Source organism: Parasteatoda tepidariorum, chromosome 10 (assembly GCF_043381705.1).
Source record: "Parasteatoda tepidariorum isolate YZ-2023 chromosome 10, CAS_Ptep_4.0, whole genome shotgun sequence".
Lineage (NCBI taxonomy): Eukaryota > Metazoa > Arthropoda > Arachnida > Araneae > Theridiidae > Parasteatoda > Parasteatoda tepidariorum.
This window is the reverse complement of record NC_092213.1, coordinates 82588835-82606139: the sequence shown is the minus strand read 5'-3', so window position 1 is coordinate 82606139 and position 17305 is coordinate 82588835. Positions and strand designations below refer to the sequence as shown.

Below are 17305 nucleotides of genomic sequence, written 5' to 3'. Positions count from 1 at the left end.
AGTGGCTCTTGACCTTAGAAAAACATTGTTGTAGGGCATACCGGGCAAGGGCACTTAACTCAATATTCACCGGTGGAAGTCAACAGCAACCCCTTTCGGTGTTCCACAGTAATATAAACATATTTGATGGGAAAATTCGACCAAAATGTAATGTCATAGATACATTGTATAGTCCCCGGAAGTGAGTATCACACAGTATTGTATTTTTGAAATTTTTACAATTAACTAATTTTGAAATAGGTGTTTTGAACAGTTGTATCATAATATTTTTCTGGTTCATTGTGCGTGCATGGCGCATTATCTGAAGACTTTGCTTTTAGATTAATTTCAGTTTCATTGCCTATAATGCATTGTAGCATTTCTATTTTTATTGCAGCACCTATAATTGTAACAAATATGGAAATAATCTTTGCGTGTGCACGCGTGCACACACGAAGATTTCCAATATAGAATAAAATAAGATTATATTAATTAACTTTTAATTAATTATTTTTAATTAATGTATTTTTAATGAATTATTTTTTTATTAATTGTTTTTTAATTAAATGTTTACTAGTAATTTCAGAGTTTCAAACAAAAAAACAAGAAAAATAATTGCTTAATGTCTTTCAGACATTACTTTTGCCACGCCTTACTTTAGCCATTACTTTTCTTANTAAATTTATATATATATTCCATGTGCAAATCCATTTCGGACAAATCTGTGGTTAAAATTATGAGGAAAACAGGCAATTCATGTTTCTTTCTCTTTTCTATTTTGTAAATATATTTTTTTCTTAAATAAGCATTTATTCTGTAAAATTATTTACTGTCAACTTCTTTAAATTATCCAGTATTATATTACCTTAAGCACATCCATTTTCGGGCCCATCCTTGGTAACTAACAAATCAAACGCTGCAAGAATGCACTTCAATACAAAACTTCCCTAGTTACGCTTTTAGCTCAATTTACGCTTTTGTTTTCAATTTTTGCAATCTGGCAATCTCGTTGCGACCCGTTCATGTAAGTTCATTTGAATTCGCTGCTCGCTTTATAGACTTCATTTCATGCTATATTCTGTTTTTTCTTTATATTTTATTTTCTGTTTTTTGTTTCTGCGTGATATTTTTACTTATTGTGTTCTATTTTATTTATTCGTTGTAATTTTTTTGTAAAATTTTTTGAGTGCTTCTCACACTATTGTATTGATATATTTTGCTTTGGTTATGTTGATGCAATATTAGAAAGCACTCTTTTTTTGCGGATACAATCGTGTGAGCTGATGAAAAGATCATATCTTTTATTTTCCGGATTTTTTAAAAATTTTTTTTCCTGGTTTTTTGCTATTTTTGATTTTATTATTATTTTTTCCCCTTTTTTCATTGTTCTGTAATTTTTTCCTTGTTTTCTGTACATTTTGAACTTATAATAAATAAAACTTATTGTTTTTCTTAATTTTGTTCGTGTCTTTTTGTTTCCATTTATTATGCTATATATATATATATATATACAAACACACACACAATAGTACACGATACTACGATACTGTTCAAGAATTTATAATTGTAAGAAAACTTAAGAACAAATGAGTAAAGTGGCTAAAAATGTAGAAGTAAAATGACTTTTTTTTTTACAGGTGATGTTACAAAAGACGACTTTAATTGTGCAGAGCATTAACTGTATCTATCAAGTCGTAAATAATATAAGCCGAGTCGTCGTTTTTCAAAACAGTTCTGACATTTGTTAAGAAAGACACTAAATTCAGTAAGGAAGCTTTCAATTAATATACTATAGGGCTTTAGCCATGAATGGATTGCGATTAAAGTAAGTTATATTTTTTTATGTGAATTGGTTTGCAAATTTTACAAGTATTTTTAAAATCGTTTTAAAAATCTACAACAGGTGAGTTTTGTAACGTTCGCAATCTAAATAGTTATATACCGCTGCCGAAATGAAAAAGTTCAACACGTTTAAAGAATGAAAAACGGTAGCATTCCATTTTTTTTTTCATTTTATGTAAATATTAGGAGATGATCCCCTTCTTTTACTGCCGCTTACAAATCTCTGCCATGCTTTTCAATCATTAAACACATTTATAAATAAAAAATTATTGATCTCAAAAACTTTTATTCTTTGAGCTATGATTTTATTCCACACATTTTGTTTCCAGTTTTGCTGGAATAGAATTTTTATAATTGGGTTTTAATTGCAATTTTAATTTTCGCTTTCTCACTCTGGTTGAACGTAGAAGTGACGACGCGCATGCGCTCTGCTAAAAACAAAAAAGAACTGAATTTTAATAGTCAGTCGATTATTAGAATTTCATGTAGCTGTTGAGCTTTTAAATTGAAATGTAAACACTTTCTTTTCTTCTATTAAATACTTTAAATATTCTTAGATTTGACTGTTGAATTACAATTGTTTGATGACTTTTGATAGAATTTTTAGCATTACTTTGATCACTTCTTAATAAAATTTCTAGAATTAGATTATATAGATGAACCACCGTTAGCACTAGAGAGAAAAGTGGTTTTTAAAAAATCAAAATTTGATGAAACTTGAAGGTATTTCAACTACTCAACATTAACTTTTTTTTTCTCTGGCAACCAAAGAAGCTAATTGTTTGAATATATTTTTTCTTTTAAGTTATTGTATTAAAATAATTTTTAATGTATGATTTTTAATGTTTTCTTTTGAGTTATTATATTAAAATAATTTTTAATGCTTTCTTTTGAAATATTATATTAAAATAATTTTCAATGTTTTCTTTTGAGTTATTGTATTAAAATAATTTTTAATGTATGACATTTAATGTTTTCTTTTGAGTTATTATATTAAAATAATTTTTAATGTTTTCTTTTGAGTTATTATTTTAAAATAATTTTTAATAATTTCCTTTCAGTGAACATGGAATAAATCTCCTTTTTTGAAAGGGTTGTTTTTTTAAGGTATTTTTATTTCAACCTGGTATAATAACTTATTTTTTACCCAATTTTCTTAAATTTTTTACAGAAAAATGGGCTACACTTATTCTTGAAAGAAGGTCAACTTGAATGATGAAGAAGTATGGGCTAGATAGCAGGCAAAGCTGGCTGGTAGTGCTCGCCAGCTGCGTGGTCAAGTTCATGACATACGGTCCGACAGAGATAGCAGGAATGTTGATGGTCTACACCATGCACACTTTCAACACCACACGAGAAGCGGCATCTTTACCTTACACACTGGTCTACGTCATTAGAAACGGTGCAGGTAATATTAAATATATGGTATTCTACAATTACTGCCCTTAACATTTACCATTTAATATAAATTTTCAGATTCCTTATAAAAATGAAGACAAAAAAATTATACATTACCTTGCTTATATATTGTGTGGTAAGGTCGCAAATTTACGTATAACTAAGGAAAAAATAGAAGCATTATCGTGATCTAACGAATTACTGCAGATGAAAGTAAGTGCATATGACATCAAAGCCTGTTTGATAACTTGTTGAAGTTTACAAGTGTTTCTAATAGTCATCTTTCAGCTCATCTCTGTTTCTACCTGCAAAAAAGCAGGTTTTGATGCTAATTACTAGCTTTCCTCAATATAGGCCTGACAGATTTCAATAGCGTTGTAACGTCAAGATAAAAAAAAAAAAAAGAAAAAAGAAGAAGAAAAAAAAACACAATAAAAAAGTAAAAAGAAAAAAAAATTTAAAAAAAGACAAAATATTATTAAGCACTTCTTACAAATAATTAAAAACCATGTACTTGCAGCTGATGCGCAGTTGTTAATACTTAAATAAATCTTAAAAGCTGATATTTTCTCTGAAGTTTTCTTTTTTACTAATTCTATTATTATTGTTGTTTAAGCGTATTACAATAAATATAAATTATTAAGAAATGGAAAAGGAATTGATCAATAACCCTAAATTTGCTTAGGCTATTGCGAGAAATTTTTGAAAGGCTATTTATAATTAGCTTTTAGTATTTTAGGATTGCTGCAAACTGAATGAGATAAATCAGGCTAACTGAGAAGTAAATGAGAAAATTGATTATATAAGCACTTTACTTGTTTAAGAAATTATATAGACGAAAAATATTGACAAGTCACTAGCTATAAGAATAGATGCTCATTTTTAAAACTCGCCAAACGTCAATGAGGAAAACAAAACAGACGTTAAAAGAAACTAATTGTTGCTCTCGAAATTGTAGAGCCATAATCTCCATGATCCCTTTTAGCCAATAACTGTTATTTCTAAGAGTTATTTTCTTAGCAATTTGATATTTTTCTCATAAAGGCGGAATTTCATTAAGCATGGTTTCTTGTGTTTTTTTTTAAATAATATTTCTGAATAAACATGTTGTAATGAATCATGCTTAATAAAAATTCATAACATCATTGTAATAATTAACTTGAATTTTCAATTTTTAAAAATGATAAAAATATTTTATTGTTATCGGAAAAAAAACCTGTTTTGAAATATTTTCGAAAATATTAATTGGCAAGGATTACGCAGCCGTTTTGTTTCGTAATTCATTGAATTTATAAATTCTTATTTTCGGTACCAAGTTAAAATTCTGAATTTTAAATACAAACGTAAGGGTGTGTCTTGTTTAAAAAAATGTTTTTCAAACATTACAATAATTACAGGGTGTTTCATAATGACCACCCTTAATGTGCATCGTTAAAATCCTTGTCAAAAGAATCGCTCAAATCGGAGTTTGCATTCATAAAGCTTAATAATATAGAAAATCATAATGAATGTTACCAATAAAAAAATAAAAACAGTATCAAATTCTGAGAAATCACTATTGAGGGAAACTTGCGCACCTCTTTGATTGCTTACTTTAACGGGGATATGTTTTTAATTATCGTCTCTGAACATTGTTTGAATAAAGCTGTATGCTTGATGATGAGCTGGGAGCTTGATGATGTCTATTGCATTAAGAGTACAAAGACTAAAATGGGCAGGACATTCAATTAGAATCAGACCGAAACTGTAATAAAATATTTTTATCCAAACCTATGGGAACAAGACGAAGAGGAAGACCATGCCTAAGGTGAATCGACAGTGCTGCGATGGACATCAACACTTTGAAAATCAAAAACTGGAGGACAGTCGTGAAATAGAGAAACAGTTGAAGGAAACTAATACAGAAGGCCAGGGCCCACCCAGGGTTGTAATGCCAGTGAAGGAAAAGAAGATTAAACAAACAGTGATCATTCACGTAACCAGCTGTGTCAAAGTTCATAGTAGCGTTCCACAGAACCCAGGTTGAAGATCTCTATTCTATGGTAAGTATTTATTCTCTTGATTATCCCTCTGAATGCGTCGGTCAAATATCAAGTGAAATTAGTACTACTTCACTTAGTACTCGCTTTACTTCGCTTTAGTACTTCGCTTAGTTAATTTCAGTACTAAACTCAAAAGGCTAAGTAACGTGGCGTCAAAACCGCAGCTGGAAGTCAGTTTTTATCACTGTTATAGAATCTTTAATAAGAGAATTGACAAAAACTGTTAGAATAAGTACAGCATACGATACAAAAAAGTAAAAGATGTAGCTTTGATAATTTAGGTTTCCATTTGAAATCATGTTTGATTAAATTATTATTATTTTTTTTTTTACATTTAGGACCCATTATTGCCTACATAGGCAACATTATAGGCCTTCGATCGACAACCCTCATTGGCTGTGTTTTGTCTTCTATAGCAATCGGTGCTTGTTTCTTTGCTGAAAATGTTATAATAGTGACTATACTATGGGGAATAGTTTTCGGTAAGTACTGAATTCGTTTCTGTTCTGATTATTGGTTTTATGTTTGAGTCATATAAAGCAATCGTATAAAAGGTTGCTGAAAAAGTGCTCTTGAGTGCTTAATAACACTTCATAATAATTCTTATAATTTAAATAATATAACTGAATTAACACTAGAAAGACTGAAACTTAGTAATATACCTATATTGCCCAAAAGCAGTCAAAATGGCTGGATTGTGAAAAAATAACTAATGTGTAAAGAAATCTGCTTAAAATTAATTTTTAATATTATTTGCAGTTATATAACAAGTTATTAGTAGGTATTAACAATAAAATAAAATTATATGTTGTACAAAAAGTCACAAAATTCTAAGAAATTGTGTCATTATATAGATCATTGTTTTTCGAATTGAAATTCAAAAGCAGTCAAAATGGGCAATCTATTGTTAATAACATATAATAGACCACTCGGCTGTCATAGTGAAAAACTGGAATTCTCAGTGGCAGTTGATGCTCACACAGCTTCAGCTTAAGTAGGAAGTAAAGGCGGCCTGTGCATAGTGCTGACTACACTGCCCTTGGTGGCTCCGTGACCCCTGGCCCACAATGAGCTGATGAATGCTTTATTTTTTAATAACATAATTTATATTTGAGAAAATAATAATATCAGTTTTAAAAAAAAACTACGTTTTTCAAGTGGTCTAAAAAGGAATGCGTCTATCAATTCTAAAGAAGTACTATAGGAAAATTTTCGGTAGTGTACGAAAGTCACGTGCCTTATGTTCTTAAGTGACTTTCTCCTTTCTTAAATGAACTTAAATTTAAGATAAGGAACTTTTCTGTCAGATGGAGCACAAAACCCATTAATTAATTTCTTTTTCTACAAGAGGTCAAAACAAAATATGATATTACCCCACTATAGTGGGAAAAGCCGGGTAAGCATGTTAACCCCAGGTCTTACCCAACTTGTGGGGGCAAGACCGGCTATGACAATGAATCTGACAGTTTCTAGGTCAAACAATTTAGTTCCAAGAATCCTTCGAATCTTAAATAACCGGTCTTACCATACTTTCTCTATGTACATCATTCTTGAAAAGTCATAGATATATTACTTTTTCTATAGATGATTTATTTTCCCCTAGAAAAGGTCAAATCACCCTATTTTACCCCACTAACCAAGTCAAGATTTTTGATGGTTTTCCATTGATGAACTAACATAATCTTGATGGTAACCATCAATAATTTCATCATGAACCATTATGTTTTTTGTTGGTAACCAACATAGGTAACCATCATCTCAATGTAGGAATTCGGTCTGATTTATGATGGCCCAACATAAGAATAGCAACTTGTTTTGATGGTTTTTTCATGATGAACCATCAGGAATTTCCATCATAGTGTCTTAGAAATCCAATGTTGGAACGATCATGAACAACCACCATCCCAATGTAGGAATTTAGACTGATTTATGATGGTCCAACATAAAAAAAACCAAATTATTTTGATGGTATATTCGTGAGAATCAACAAGAATTCCCATTAAACCATCATGGAAATGTATAGTTGGAACCATTTATGAACCATCACGGATTGTTGGTTCTTGAGATTTAAACTTCTCTTGATAGTAAACCATCATAGTATTAAAGTAGCATTTTCCATCAAGGAATGATGGAAGTTCGTTGGCATATCAAAACCATGAACATGTAAAGGAAAATGTTGGATGATGGTGACCCTCAAATGATGTTGGACCATCACGAATAGCATTGAAACTTACATAAACCATTAAAATTTTTTAATGGGACCATCTAGAATTTTGATTTGGGTAGGTAGGTTGATTGATTTATTGAAATTACATACATTTGCTGACTTGTGTGCTCAATATATAGGCTTATAAGTCATTGTCAAGTAGAAAATACAGATAGAACAATTCAGAGAAAGACATCACAAAGAATACATCCAGGGTTACGGCGGGATTCGAACCCGCTACCTCCACGCTTAACAGAGCGTTTGGACCGGCGATACCGCTCGGCCAGGGAGGCCCCTGGTAGGTAGGTGAGACCAGGCACATACGTTAACTTTGTAGAAAATTCTGAAATACTAGAATTTCTGAACAAATGTAGCAGACATTTCTATTTCACGTAACAATTTAAGAAAATTAGGAATGTAATTTACATGTGATGTAGTCAAGACCGTACTCAAGGGTGGAGAGGAGTAGCAATTGTTCTGGGACTACCCTAGGGGCAAGAATCTACCTGAGAATTCAACCGAAATTTCTTATAAAAAATAAAGAGGTTATTAATTATTTTTTTAGAAAATTATGGACAAATTCTTTATATCTATGTATCTGCAATTTTGTGTGAAGAGGTTTTGAAAATGCAAAATATGAGAAGAGTGCTTTTTGTACGAGAAAGGAGGGAGCAATGAAGTTTGTTCTGGAGTTACCTTCTTACTACAACTTTCGCGTGCCTAGCAGAGACAGACATGAGAAGGTGCAAGCTCAGTTAAGACCAGGCCTGAGATGATAAGGTTACCTGAGAGCAAAGGGTATCGAAACGAAATAGAAAAAAAGTTACTATAAGACAAAATCCTTATTGTTTTTTAGGATAAGAATCTTTAGTATTTAGAATCTTTAGTATAAACGTATCACAAGTTGGATTAAAAATAATTTGTAAGACTGTAATGACTTATGAATAATGCTGCAATGACCTATAAAATAAGTACGACTTAAATGTATGTTACAGTGAATGGCAGAAATGGGTGGTTGTTAACTTCCGCCGGTGAATGTTGACAATCACATAGTAGCTTTGGTAATTGTTCGAAGTATATACTAGGTCTAGTTAAGTGCCTATGCCCCCCCCTAAGTGTCCTGCCCCGGAATACCCCATGCTAATTTTTTTTAAGTTTCAGCGTCGCTGCCCGATGTACATTTGCCCGGTACTCCGTACACCGATGTTTCTCCTAATCTATCCTTAGCAAACATTAAAATATCGAATAAATGTAATAATATCGACGAATAAATTAATATCAAATCGGATATAAAAAATATTTCGGACATTCACCAAAGCGACTATGTAATTGTTTTTTTTATAACCGTCGTTGACCAGCCGACCCAATTTTTATGGGATCATGACTACTAATGTTCAAATGCGTAGCCTTCTCATTTTGAACCCAATTCAGAAGACAAGGGAACTCCTGGATCAAGTACTGGGAGAAATTTGCCTTTGTGGAGGACTTTTTGATGGAACTAACTAGCATTTGCGTTAGATGGAGAGAAAGACCATGAGAACCTCTCATGGTTAGCCTGACGGCAAGGGGACTCCAATCTATGATCCGTCTACCACTGAGGATATATCACGTCAGCAATGTGGTTGCTGCAAGACAGATGAGAAATTAGTATCGACTAGCCATCGCGGGGATTCGAACCCGGTTCACCTCATTGGAAGGCGAACGCTCTATCCCCTGAGCCATCGCGGCTCAGTATGTAATTGTTTTATTTTATTTTTTTATAACCGTTGTTGAACAGCTGACCCAATTTTGAGTTTACGACTACTAATGTTCAACTCCGTAGCCTTGTAATTTTGAACCAATCCAGAAGACAAGGAAACTCCAGGATCAGTACCCGCAGAGGTATGATTTGTTATGGGAACATGGAGGACTTTGAGACTAGACAGAATTTACGTGCATCAGTCACCGTTTACTACACGGGGAGTCTTCGACCGGCAGGGATCGAACCCACGACCTCTTGGACATGGGCCCAATGCCCTACCAACTAGGAGTATGTAATTAACTTTCACCGGTGAAAGTCGACATTCTCTTGATTTTGATCATGCATGGAAACATATATACAAATAACCGATTCATACTAGGTCCGCACTGTTATTTCTCCACCTTGTTTTATCTAATTTTCGACTTCTACCTGTTTTCTTTAACAGATTTTTGACATTTTTAACAAAACAAATACTAAGAGTTGTTAGCATAGAACAATATTATTCCGTAATATGTTATATGTATTCTGAATAATGTAATTAAAATTAAATATGTACTTTTATTTCTTCCGCAGGATTTGGTTTCGCTTTCGAAGGTCTTCTTTTAAATTCAATTACCATGGAACACTTTGAAATAAATTTCTCAAAAGCATTGGGGATAACAAATGCTGGAGCTGTTCTTGGGATCTGCTACTTTTCTCCATACGTTGATTTTTTAGTGAACAGTTTCGGTCTTTCAGGTGCCTTCTTGCTCCTGGCTGGAGCAACCTTGCACTCTATTCCAGCCGCACTTTTCATGCTACTAAATAAACCAAATGAACAAACAAAACTCTATGCGAACAACATTGCGAACGTATCCAAGGAATATGATAAAATAACTGAAAATACCAACGATCAGAAAGGAACTAAAGACAATGCAGGCATTTTAAATTGCGCCACTTCGCATCAAAGTTGTTTTGGTAACCAACAAAATGGTTCGATTAAGGACATTTATTCGGAAAGGAATGGTGGCGACACAGAACAGCGGGTCAAAACAATTGCCTATAGAGTTTATAATTCGGAAGCATTTGAAACAAATTGGAATAAACCAAATCAATGGATTGATGTTCCACTTTACTCTAAAAATGGCGCACTGAAATTTGACACTAAACCGGATTCATTTCGTCATTTTGAAACCCAGTTGCCTACAGACAATCAGCCACAGAAACTCGAGACAAACCAGATGATGAAAACTCTTTTTTGTCATCCAATCTTTTGGCTGATTTTGATATGCAATGGAATGCATTATTTCACTCTACCGGCGTTTTTCACTCTTCTCATAGATTATGCTATAGACATCGGTATGGACCCAGCTAATTCACAATACATTGTGATGTACTCACAGATGGCTGAATTCGTTGGCTGCCTTGTGCTTGGCTGGTTGGCGGATTTGAAGCTGGTATCCAGCCACGTGTTTGCCATTACATTATTTTTGTGCCAATGTGGGGCTTTGTTACTCATGCCTTTGGCTCATAATATCGTTTTTCTGGCCCTGGTAGTTCTTGTCTTTCAATGGACACAGACAGGGTTGTCGTTGATCTACCCTTCTGTGGTTTCTGATTCTTTAGAAAAGGAAATTCAGCCATCAGCGATGGCTTCAATGTTTATCTTAGCTGCACCTTTAGATTTGGCCATTTCTCCATTAATAGGTAAGTTGCTTTTTTAAATCACAATATTTTTTCTTTATTTACTAATACAATACCCTTCTCTTAATTCAAGTCCCTTAAAGATTCTGTAAGTACAGAAAATCGTTGGGGACTTAGCCATGTGGGTAGCGCAGAAATCAACATGGCCAACCTTCATCTATCAAAAGGTACCGCAAGATAGGATCCAATTAACACGTCGTACTTGTGAATTGATGTTTAATAATCGTAGTGATAGTTACGCCATAATACTCAACCAGAATTTTATCTAGGATAGAATTCGATTAACGGATACCAGTACTTGCTGTATTTGAGAAAGACCGGGAGAGCTGTATTAAGTTCACCGAGTTTTGAGCATTTGTTATGAGAGCTGTATTAAGTTCGCAGTAGTGTGTGTGGTCTCTCCTGTATTGCTATTAGCAGTCGTGTGTGTGCAAGATCTCGTTGTGTATAAATAAGATTGAGAAGCAACAGAGCGAGGAGGGTCCTGATGCAGTTACAAATAGCAACATAACTGTATCATCCCTCGATGTAGGCGTGTCTTAATCGAAGTGCTAATCGAGGTAGGTGAGCTAATATCTCGCTGGTGCCGCCAATGTGGGGAAAATAGAAATCGACAATGTCAACATTCATCAATCAAAAGGTATCTCAAGAAAGAATAGAATTTACACGTCTTATTTACTTGTGAATTGATGTTTAATAATTGTAGTGATTTTATTTTTGAAGTTATACTTCTTATGCGACTTCCAGCAAGGTTGCGTTAAACGTTNTTTTTGTTTTCAAATTTAGTGGATAACAATAGTAAAAAATGAGTGAAAACAATCCCACGGACCAAGCGACAGATTTAAGGTTATGTCAAGGTACGTCTATTGTGAATATCAATTGATTGTTAGATTTTCTCTTCTGAAATTACATTATGACGCATTCACATACATTATTAATACAAATACATTTTCCAGGGCGAGACGATGAGGCAACCACAAGCTTTTCCACTGGTTCAAGAGGTCCAAAGGAAAAATGCACAATATTACCGTGATTACAGTGCACGGAAGCGAGCGAAGCAGGGAAACGAGTCGTTGAATAGAACTAGTGATCCTTCTACGACTGCCGATTCTTCTACAATTAACGTCGCTGGTTGCGAAGTTTAACTTCTTCCGCGCGGGGGAACTCCACGCACTTTTTTTTTCTTCATACTATTAATTTGATTTAACTATTTATTTTAGACAATTTATTTTTCGTACGCTGCAACCACATCACTGTGATCTGGGCTACATGGGACATATAAGTCGCGCTTTAAAATTTAGATTAAAGAAACACGATAGATGTGATTGCGATCAATCATTTATTGCAGTACGCCATTCAAACTTTAGGTATAAATTTAATTTTTATATTTTTATTTAAATTTAATTTTTTAATTTTTTTTATTAATATTTTAATTTTTTAATTTTTTAAATTTATTTTAGGTATTAATTTATTTTTCTTTCCACTTTTGTCACATCAACTCATCTTGAATCTCTGTAATCCTGTTTCATTCATTATGGATGCCAATTCCTTTGTTAACTACAGATTTCCCAAAGCGCGTACAAATGCATCGGCCACAGCGGTTTTTCTAGTTTTTTTCTCTTTTATTTATTTTTCATTCTCCCTTAGCTACTTTACATTTTTTGTTTCACTCTCGGCTACCGTGTTTTTTTCTAATTTTGTTTCTTAATTTATATTTGTCTTCCATTTTTTTTTTCATTTGCATTTTCCCATTTCTTTTTTCAAATCTTTTTTGTTTTCCTCATTCACGTTTACACATTAAGTTTCTTTAGTTTTTAAGCAAACAAGTTATTATATTATCAAGTTCATTTTTCCACTTTAGGTTCATTAAATTATTCATTTAAACTTGTCTGCAACCTTTGGAAGGATATTATTGATCCTAACCAAAGCACGATTGTCAAAAATTACTACAATCAAGTAAAGTTCTCCGGTATTTATCACTTTTGGGGGTCTTCAAAAGCTGTTACCGCAGTATTTATATTAAATACCAATAATACTATATTTCTTACCTATCAAAGTTGCACATATTACCAAAATAGCAGTAATATCTACTTTAAAAATTAATTAAGCATCAATAGCGTCTAAATAGTATCGCGATATTTTATGGGTCATAAAAATTTTTTTCTATTAATTTTTCTCTTCGTCGCTCAAATAATTTGTTGTATTGCAATTACGAGGGTTGCTATTTATATTTCTGGCCTTGGCAACAGTAAGTGTTGCTAGGCGACCGCAGACGATTTTAATCGAAAGTTTGATATTTTTAAACATAAATTCAGCAGACGATTTACCATTATAGCTTCATTTGTGTTGTTGACAGTAAATTGAAAAGTTCTTCTCTTTCAAAAAATGGAATTGAATCGTGAACATTTTCGTGCCATTATTTTTCATAACTTTCGACGTGGATTGTCAAGACAAGAGTGCTTCGATGAACTTAATTCTTTATTCAGCGATAAAGCGCCATCCTACAGCACTGTAAAAAATTGGTATAACGAATTTAATCGTGGTCGATGTTCGATCCAGGACGAATCCCGTGCAGGTCGTCCAAAATCCGTTGTTGTGCCAGAAAAGATCGATGCTGTGCGTGAACTGATAAAGCAAGATCGTCATGTGACATACCGTGAGATAGAGGCGTCTTTGGACATTAGTATGACTAGCATCAATAAAATATTGCATGAACATTTGAGCGTAAAAAAAATTTGTTCGCGTTGGATCCCGCATAATCTGACAAACGCTCAAAAAAAGGCTCGTGTCGATTGGTGCAAGGAAATGTTGGAAAAATACGTTCAAGGTACATCAAAGGCTGTGTATAACATCTACACAGGTGACGAATCATGGATCTATGCATATGAGCCGGAAACAAAACAGCAATCAACTGTATGGGTCTTCCAAGACGAGGCAAAACCAACAAAAGTTGTTCGAGGAAGAAGCACATCGAAACAAATGATTGCCTGTTTCTTCGGCATTAACGGTCATGTGGCAACAGTGGCGTTAGAGCAACGCAGGACGGTCAATTCTGAATGGTACACGACCATTTGTTTGCCAGAAGTCATCGGAGAAATTCGAAAAAAGCAGAAGAACAGGCGAATCATTCTTCATCATGACAATGCGAGCTCTCACACATCGACTCAAACAAAGGCATTTCTGACGGAGCGAAAGATCGAACTGATGGGTCATCCGCCGTACAGCCCTGATTTGGCACCCAATGACTTCTTCTTATTCCCACACATCAAAAATAAATTACGTGGACAACGATTTTCGACCCCCGAAGAAGCGGTTGATGCATTCAAAACGCATGTTTTGGAGTTACCTCAATCGGACTGGAAAAAGTGCTTTGAAAATTGGTTCAAACGCATGCAAAAGTGTATTGATCATCATGGAGAATATTTTGAAAAACAATAAAACCAATTTCGATCCTACATGTTTGTTTTTTCATTATTAGGCCAGAAATATAAATAGCAACCCTCGTACCATTGATTTTGAATTGTTTATTTTGCAGAAACATGCTTCAAAGGTATAACTTATAAACAAACTAATCAGTTGGCCTCAAATAACTAATTCGTCACGTAGTCCACCAATGTCATTCAACTTGATCCTGTGCTCATGTGACATATCGGATAAAAGTACATAGTTAACCATATTAATAAATAGACAAAAAATAGACAACAATGTTAATAATTTTATTTAAGTTATTAAAAATTTATTTTATATCCGTCGCTGAACAAACGACCAATTTTGGGTTTACGATTACTATTAATGATCAAGTCCGCAGCCTTGTAATTTTTGAACCAATCTAGAAGACAAGGAAACTCCTAAATCAGTACCCCCAGAGGTATTGATTTGTTATGGGAACATGGAGGTCTTTGTGACTCGACATATTTAACGTGCATCAGGCACCATTTACTACACGGAGAGTCTTCGGACGGCGGGGATCGAACCCCCGAACTCTTGGACACGGGTACAGTGCCCTACCAACCAGGCTTGTTCATAAGTCCTTCCTGAACAAACTAATTTAGATTTTTAAATTATTAAGTTTTTTAAATTATTTGGATTTTTAAATTATTTAAATTTTTAAATTATTTAGATTTTTAAATTATTTAGATTTTGAAATCATTACTAATTTAGATTTTCTAAAAAGAATAACTGTGTAATTTCATAAAAAATATACTTTTCATAAAAAAATATATTATGGCTTCTAAAAATTGGTTCTGGAACCTGAAAATTTTGTATATTGCTATTACAATTTTCTTTTTTTTTCTCCAGGTTTCTTTCGAGATGAGAGAGGTTCTTATACTGGTGTCTACCTGACTCTTTCTTTGGCTGCGTTTATTGGAAGTTTAAGTCAATTGTGTGTTTTAAAATGCGTCAGTCGTAGAAAACTATCAAATAAAAAAATTTATCAAGGATAGCCTGATTGGGGAAAAATATATTCTGAGGTATCATTTAGCGAAAAATGGCAATTTTTTGGCAGCAATCATGCTTATGTCAAGGTGTGTTTAAGAAATGGCGTCAATTTACAAAAAAGACATAAACTTAAAAACATAGCAAAACATTATAAAACATAACATAACAGTATAATTAAGACATAAAGGCATAACGAGATGTATAATAAGCTTTTCGGATTGCCATAAATGAAGCAACCTCTTGCCTTCGGGTGACCAATTTGGCGATAATTCAAAAAAAAAAAAATGACCGCCTTATGACGATAACTGGTTATCCATTTGTCAAATGCTTTTTCTTTCTGGATTGACTCCGTTAAACATCACATATCAAATCATGGATTGCAAAAACTGTCTCCATTGATGTTTGTCTTCGCATTGGTTTTCATATTCTGCCCATGTACGTGCTTCAAGAAGTCAAAAAATACTTCATATTTACATTAAAATCACCATCAAGCCAGTAATTATATGTTAATAATAAAAAGAATATAAAATTACTTTAAATTATTATTATGTGAATACACTAAAAATGGCTGCTAGTGAAAATAAAAAAATACTAAAAAAATGATCAAACAGTAGCGGTAGTCATAGCAATACAGACGCATGCGCACTGTTTACTATTACTCTTGAACACAGTTGAAGAGTGTGATGACGTCCAAATAAAGTGAGCACGCCATCAATCCCAAAGCAAGACCCCTTTTGCCAATGGGTAAAAATAAACTGAAATAAAAATAAATTAATAAATAAAAGAGAAATGTTCGAACCATGCGTCAGTTGATTCACACTAACTTTTCATATAATTCCTATAGATAACTAACTATCTTAGAGGGCTACGACCAGAGCCAGATTATACCTTTCGTAGGCCCTAGGCACAGCCGTTTTTGGGCCCTCCCCTACTTTCCCCACNATCGAGTTTAATTTTATTAGTTTTCGTAAACGTAAACACAAACCATGTATAAGCTATCGGCTGAAATTGTTCGTATGTTTTCGGCGTACTCCCGTGTGATACAAAGGTACCACAAGCATGCGCGCATATACTTTTTCTAAAGTAATGGGGGTACAAATTGGCATCACAGACCAGCACTCGTGTTTGCTGTTCTTTCCCTTTTCGGTTCTACATATATATGCGAACAATCTTTTTCAAACATGAACAATATCAAGTGTAAACTGAGTCGTCTTATTGATGATAACTTGGAATCATGCCTAAAATTAAAAACAACAACATACAAACCTGACTTACTCAAACTTTCCAAGGAGATGCAAGCACATTGTTCGCATTAATAAATATTTATTAAGTATGAAATTTAGTTTTATTTAGTGTACTACTTATTTAGTGCAATAAAAGTTTACTAAACAAGCAGATTTGGCTCCCAATTTTTTATAAATTGCTGTAATGTTCATATTTGGCTCTTTGGCTAATAAGTTTGCCGACCACTGCCCTAGGCACGTGCCTAGTGTGCCTATAGGTTAATCCGGCCCTGGCTACGACATATGGGGTGGCATTCTCTGATTGGTTAAAAGCCAAAAAATTCCGAAAAATCTACATTTCCTCTTAGACTTAACATAAGGTCATTGACAAGGTATTTTTTTTCTGGCGAACTCTCAAAATTATAGACATGTATTTTTGTTCTTGTATTTAAAATTCATCTTAATTATTCAAAGTATTTATTACATGCGAAAATAGTGTTTGTAAATAACAATTTATTTTGTTAAATAATTTGAAAAAAAAACAATAGCTCTACTTTGCACTTTTATCAAGTTATTTTTACTAATATATTCCACATAAACAACAATTTAATAAGTGAATAGTTTAATAAATCGTTTTCTGCTGAAAATTGTTTAAAAAAATTAGGAAATCTTTGAATAATTAATATGCTACGTAATATAAAATTCTTATACTATTATTGAAAAATGAATCTGAATCTTAATGCGTGATGTT

The 17305-nt window shown here is 33.2% G+C and overlaps 1 protein-coding gene across 2 annotated transcripts; it reads left to right on the top strand.

Annotated features, from left to right (window-relative positions):
- Window positions 1-1705: 1705 nt before the first annotated feature.
- Window positions 1706-17099, top strand: LOC107455007 (monocarboxylate transporter 5-like). Of its 2 annotated transcripts, none has more exons than XM_043043400.2 (5): window positions 1706-1804; window positions 2993-3229; window positions 5600-5743; window positions 9782-10894; window positions 15191-17099. In XM_043043400.2, the coding sequence occupies exons 2-5, from the start codon at window positions 3034-3036 to the stop codon at window positions 15334-15336; spliced, it is 1599 nt and encodes a 532-aa protein (XP_042899334.1). In that variant the 5' UTR covers window positions 1706-1804; window positions 2993-3033; the 3' UTR covers window positions 15337-17099. The 2 variants fall into 2 exon arrangements, with proteins under 2 accessions (XP_042899334.1, XP_042899336.1); XM_043043402.2 differs by lacking the exon at window positions 1706-1804 and adding an exon at window positions 1863-1967 and having other exon boundaries at window positions 15191-16266.
- The last annotated feature ends 206 nt before the right edge of the window (window positions 17100-17305 follow it).

Coding starts and splice junctions, on each gene's coding strand:
- LOC107455007 (XM_043043400.2), top strand. CDS start 3,034: ATGATGAAGAAGTATGGGCTAGATAGCAGGCAAAGCTGGCTGGTAGTG. Junction 3,230..5,599: donor CGTCATTAGAAACGGTGCAG/GTAATATTAAAT, acceptor TTTTACATTTAG/GACCCATTATTGCCTACATA. Junction 5,744..9,781: donor ACTATGGGGAATAGTTTTCG/GTAAGTACTGAA, acceptor TTTCTTCCGCAG/GATTTGGTTTCGCTTTCGAA.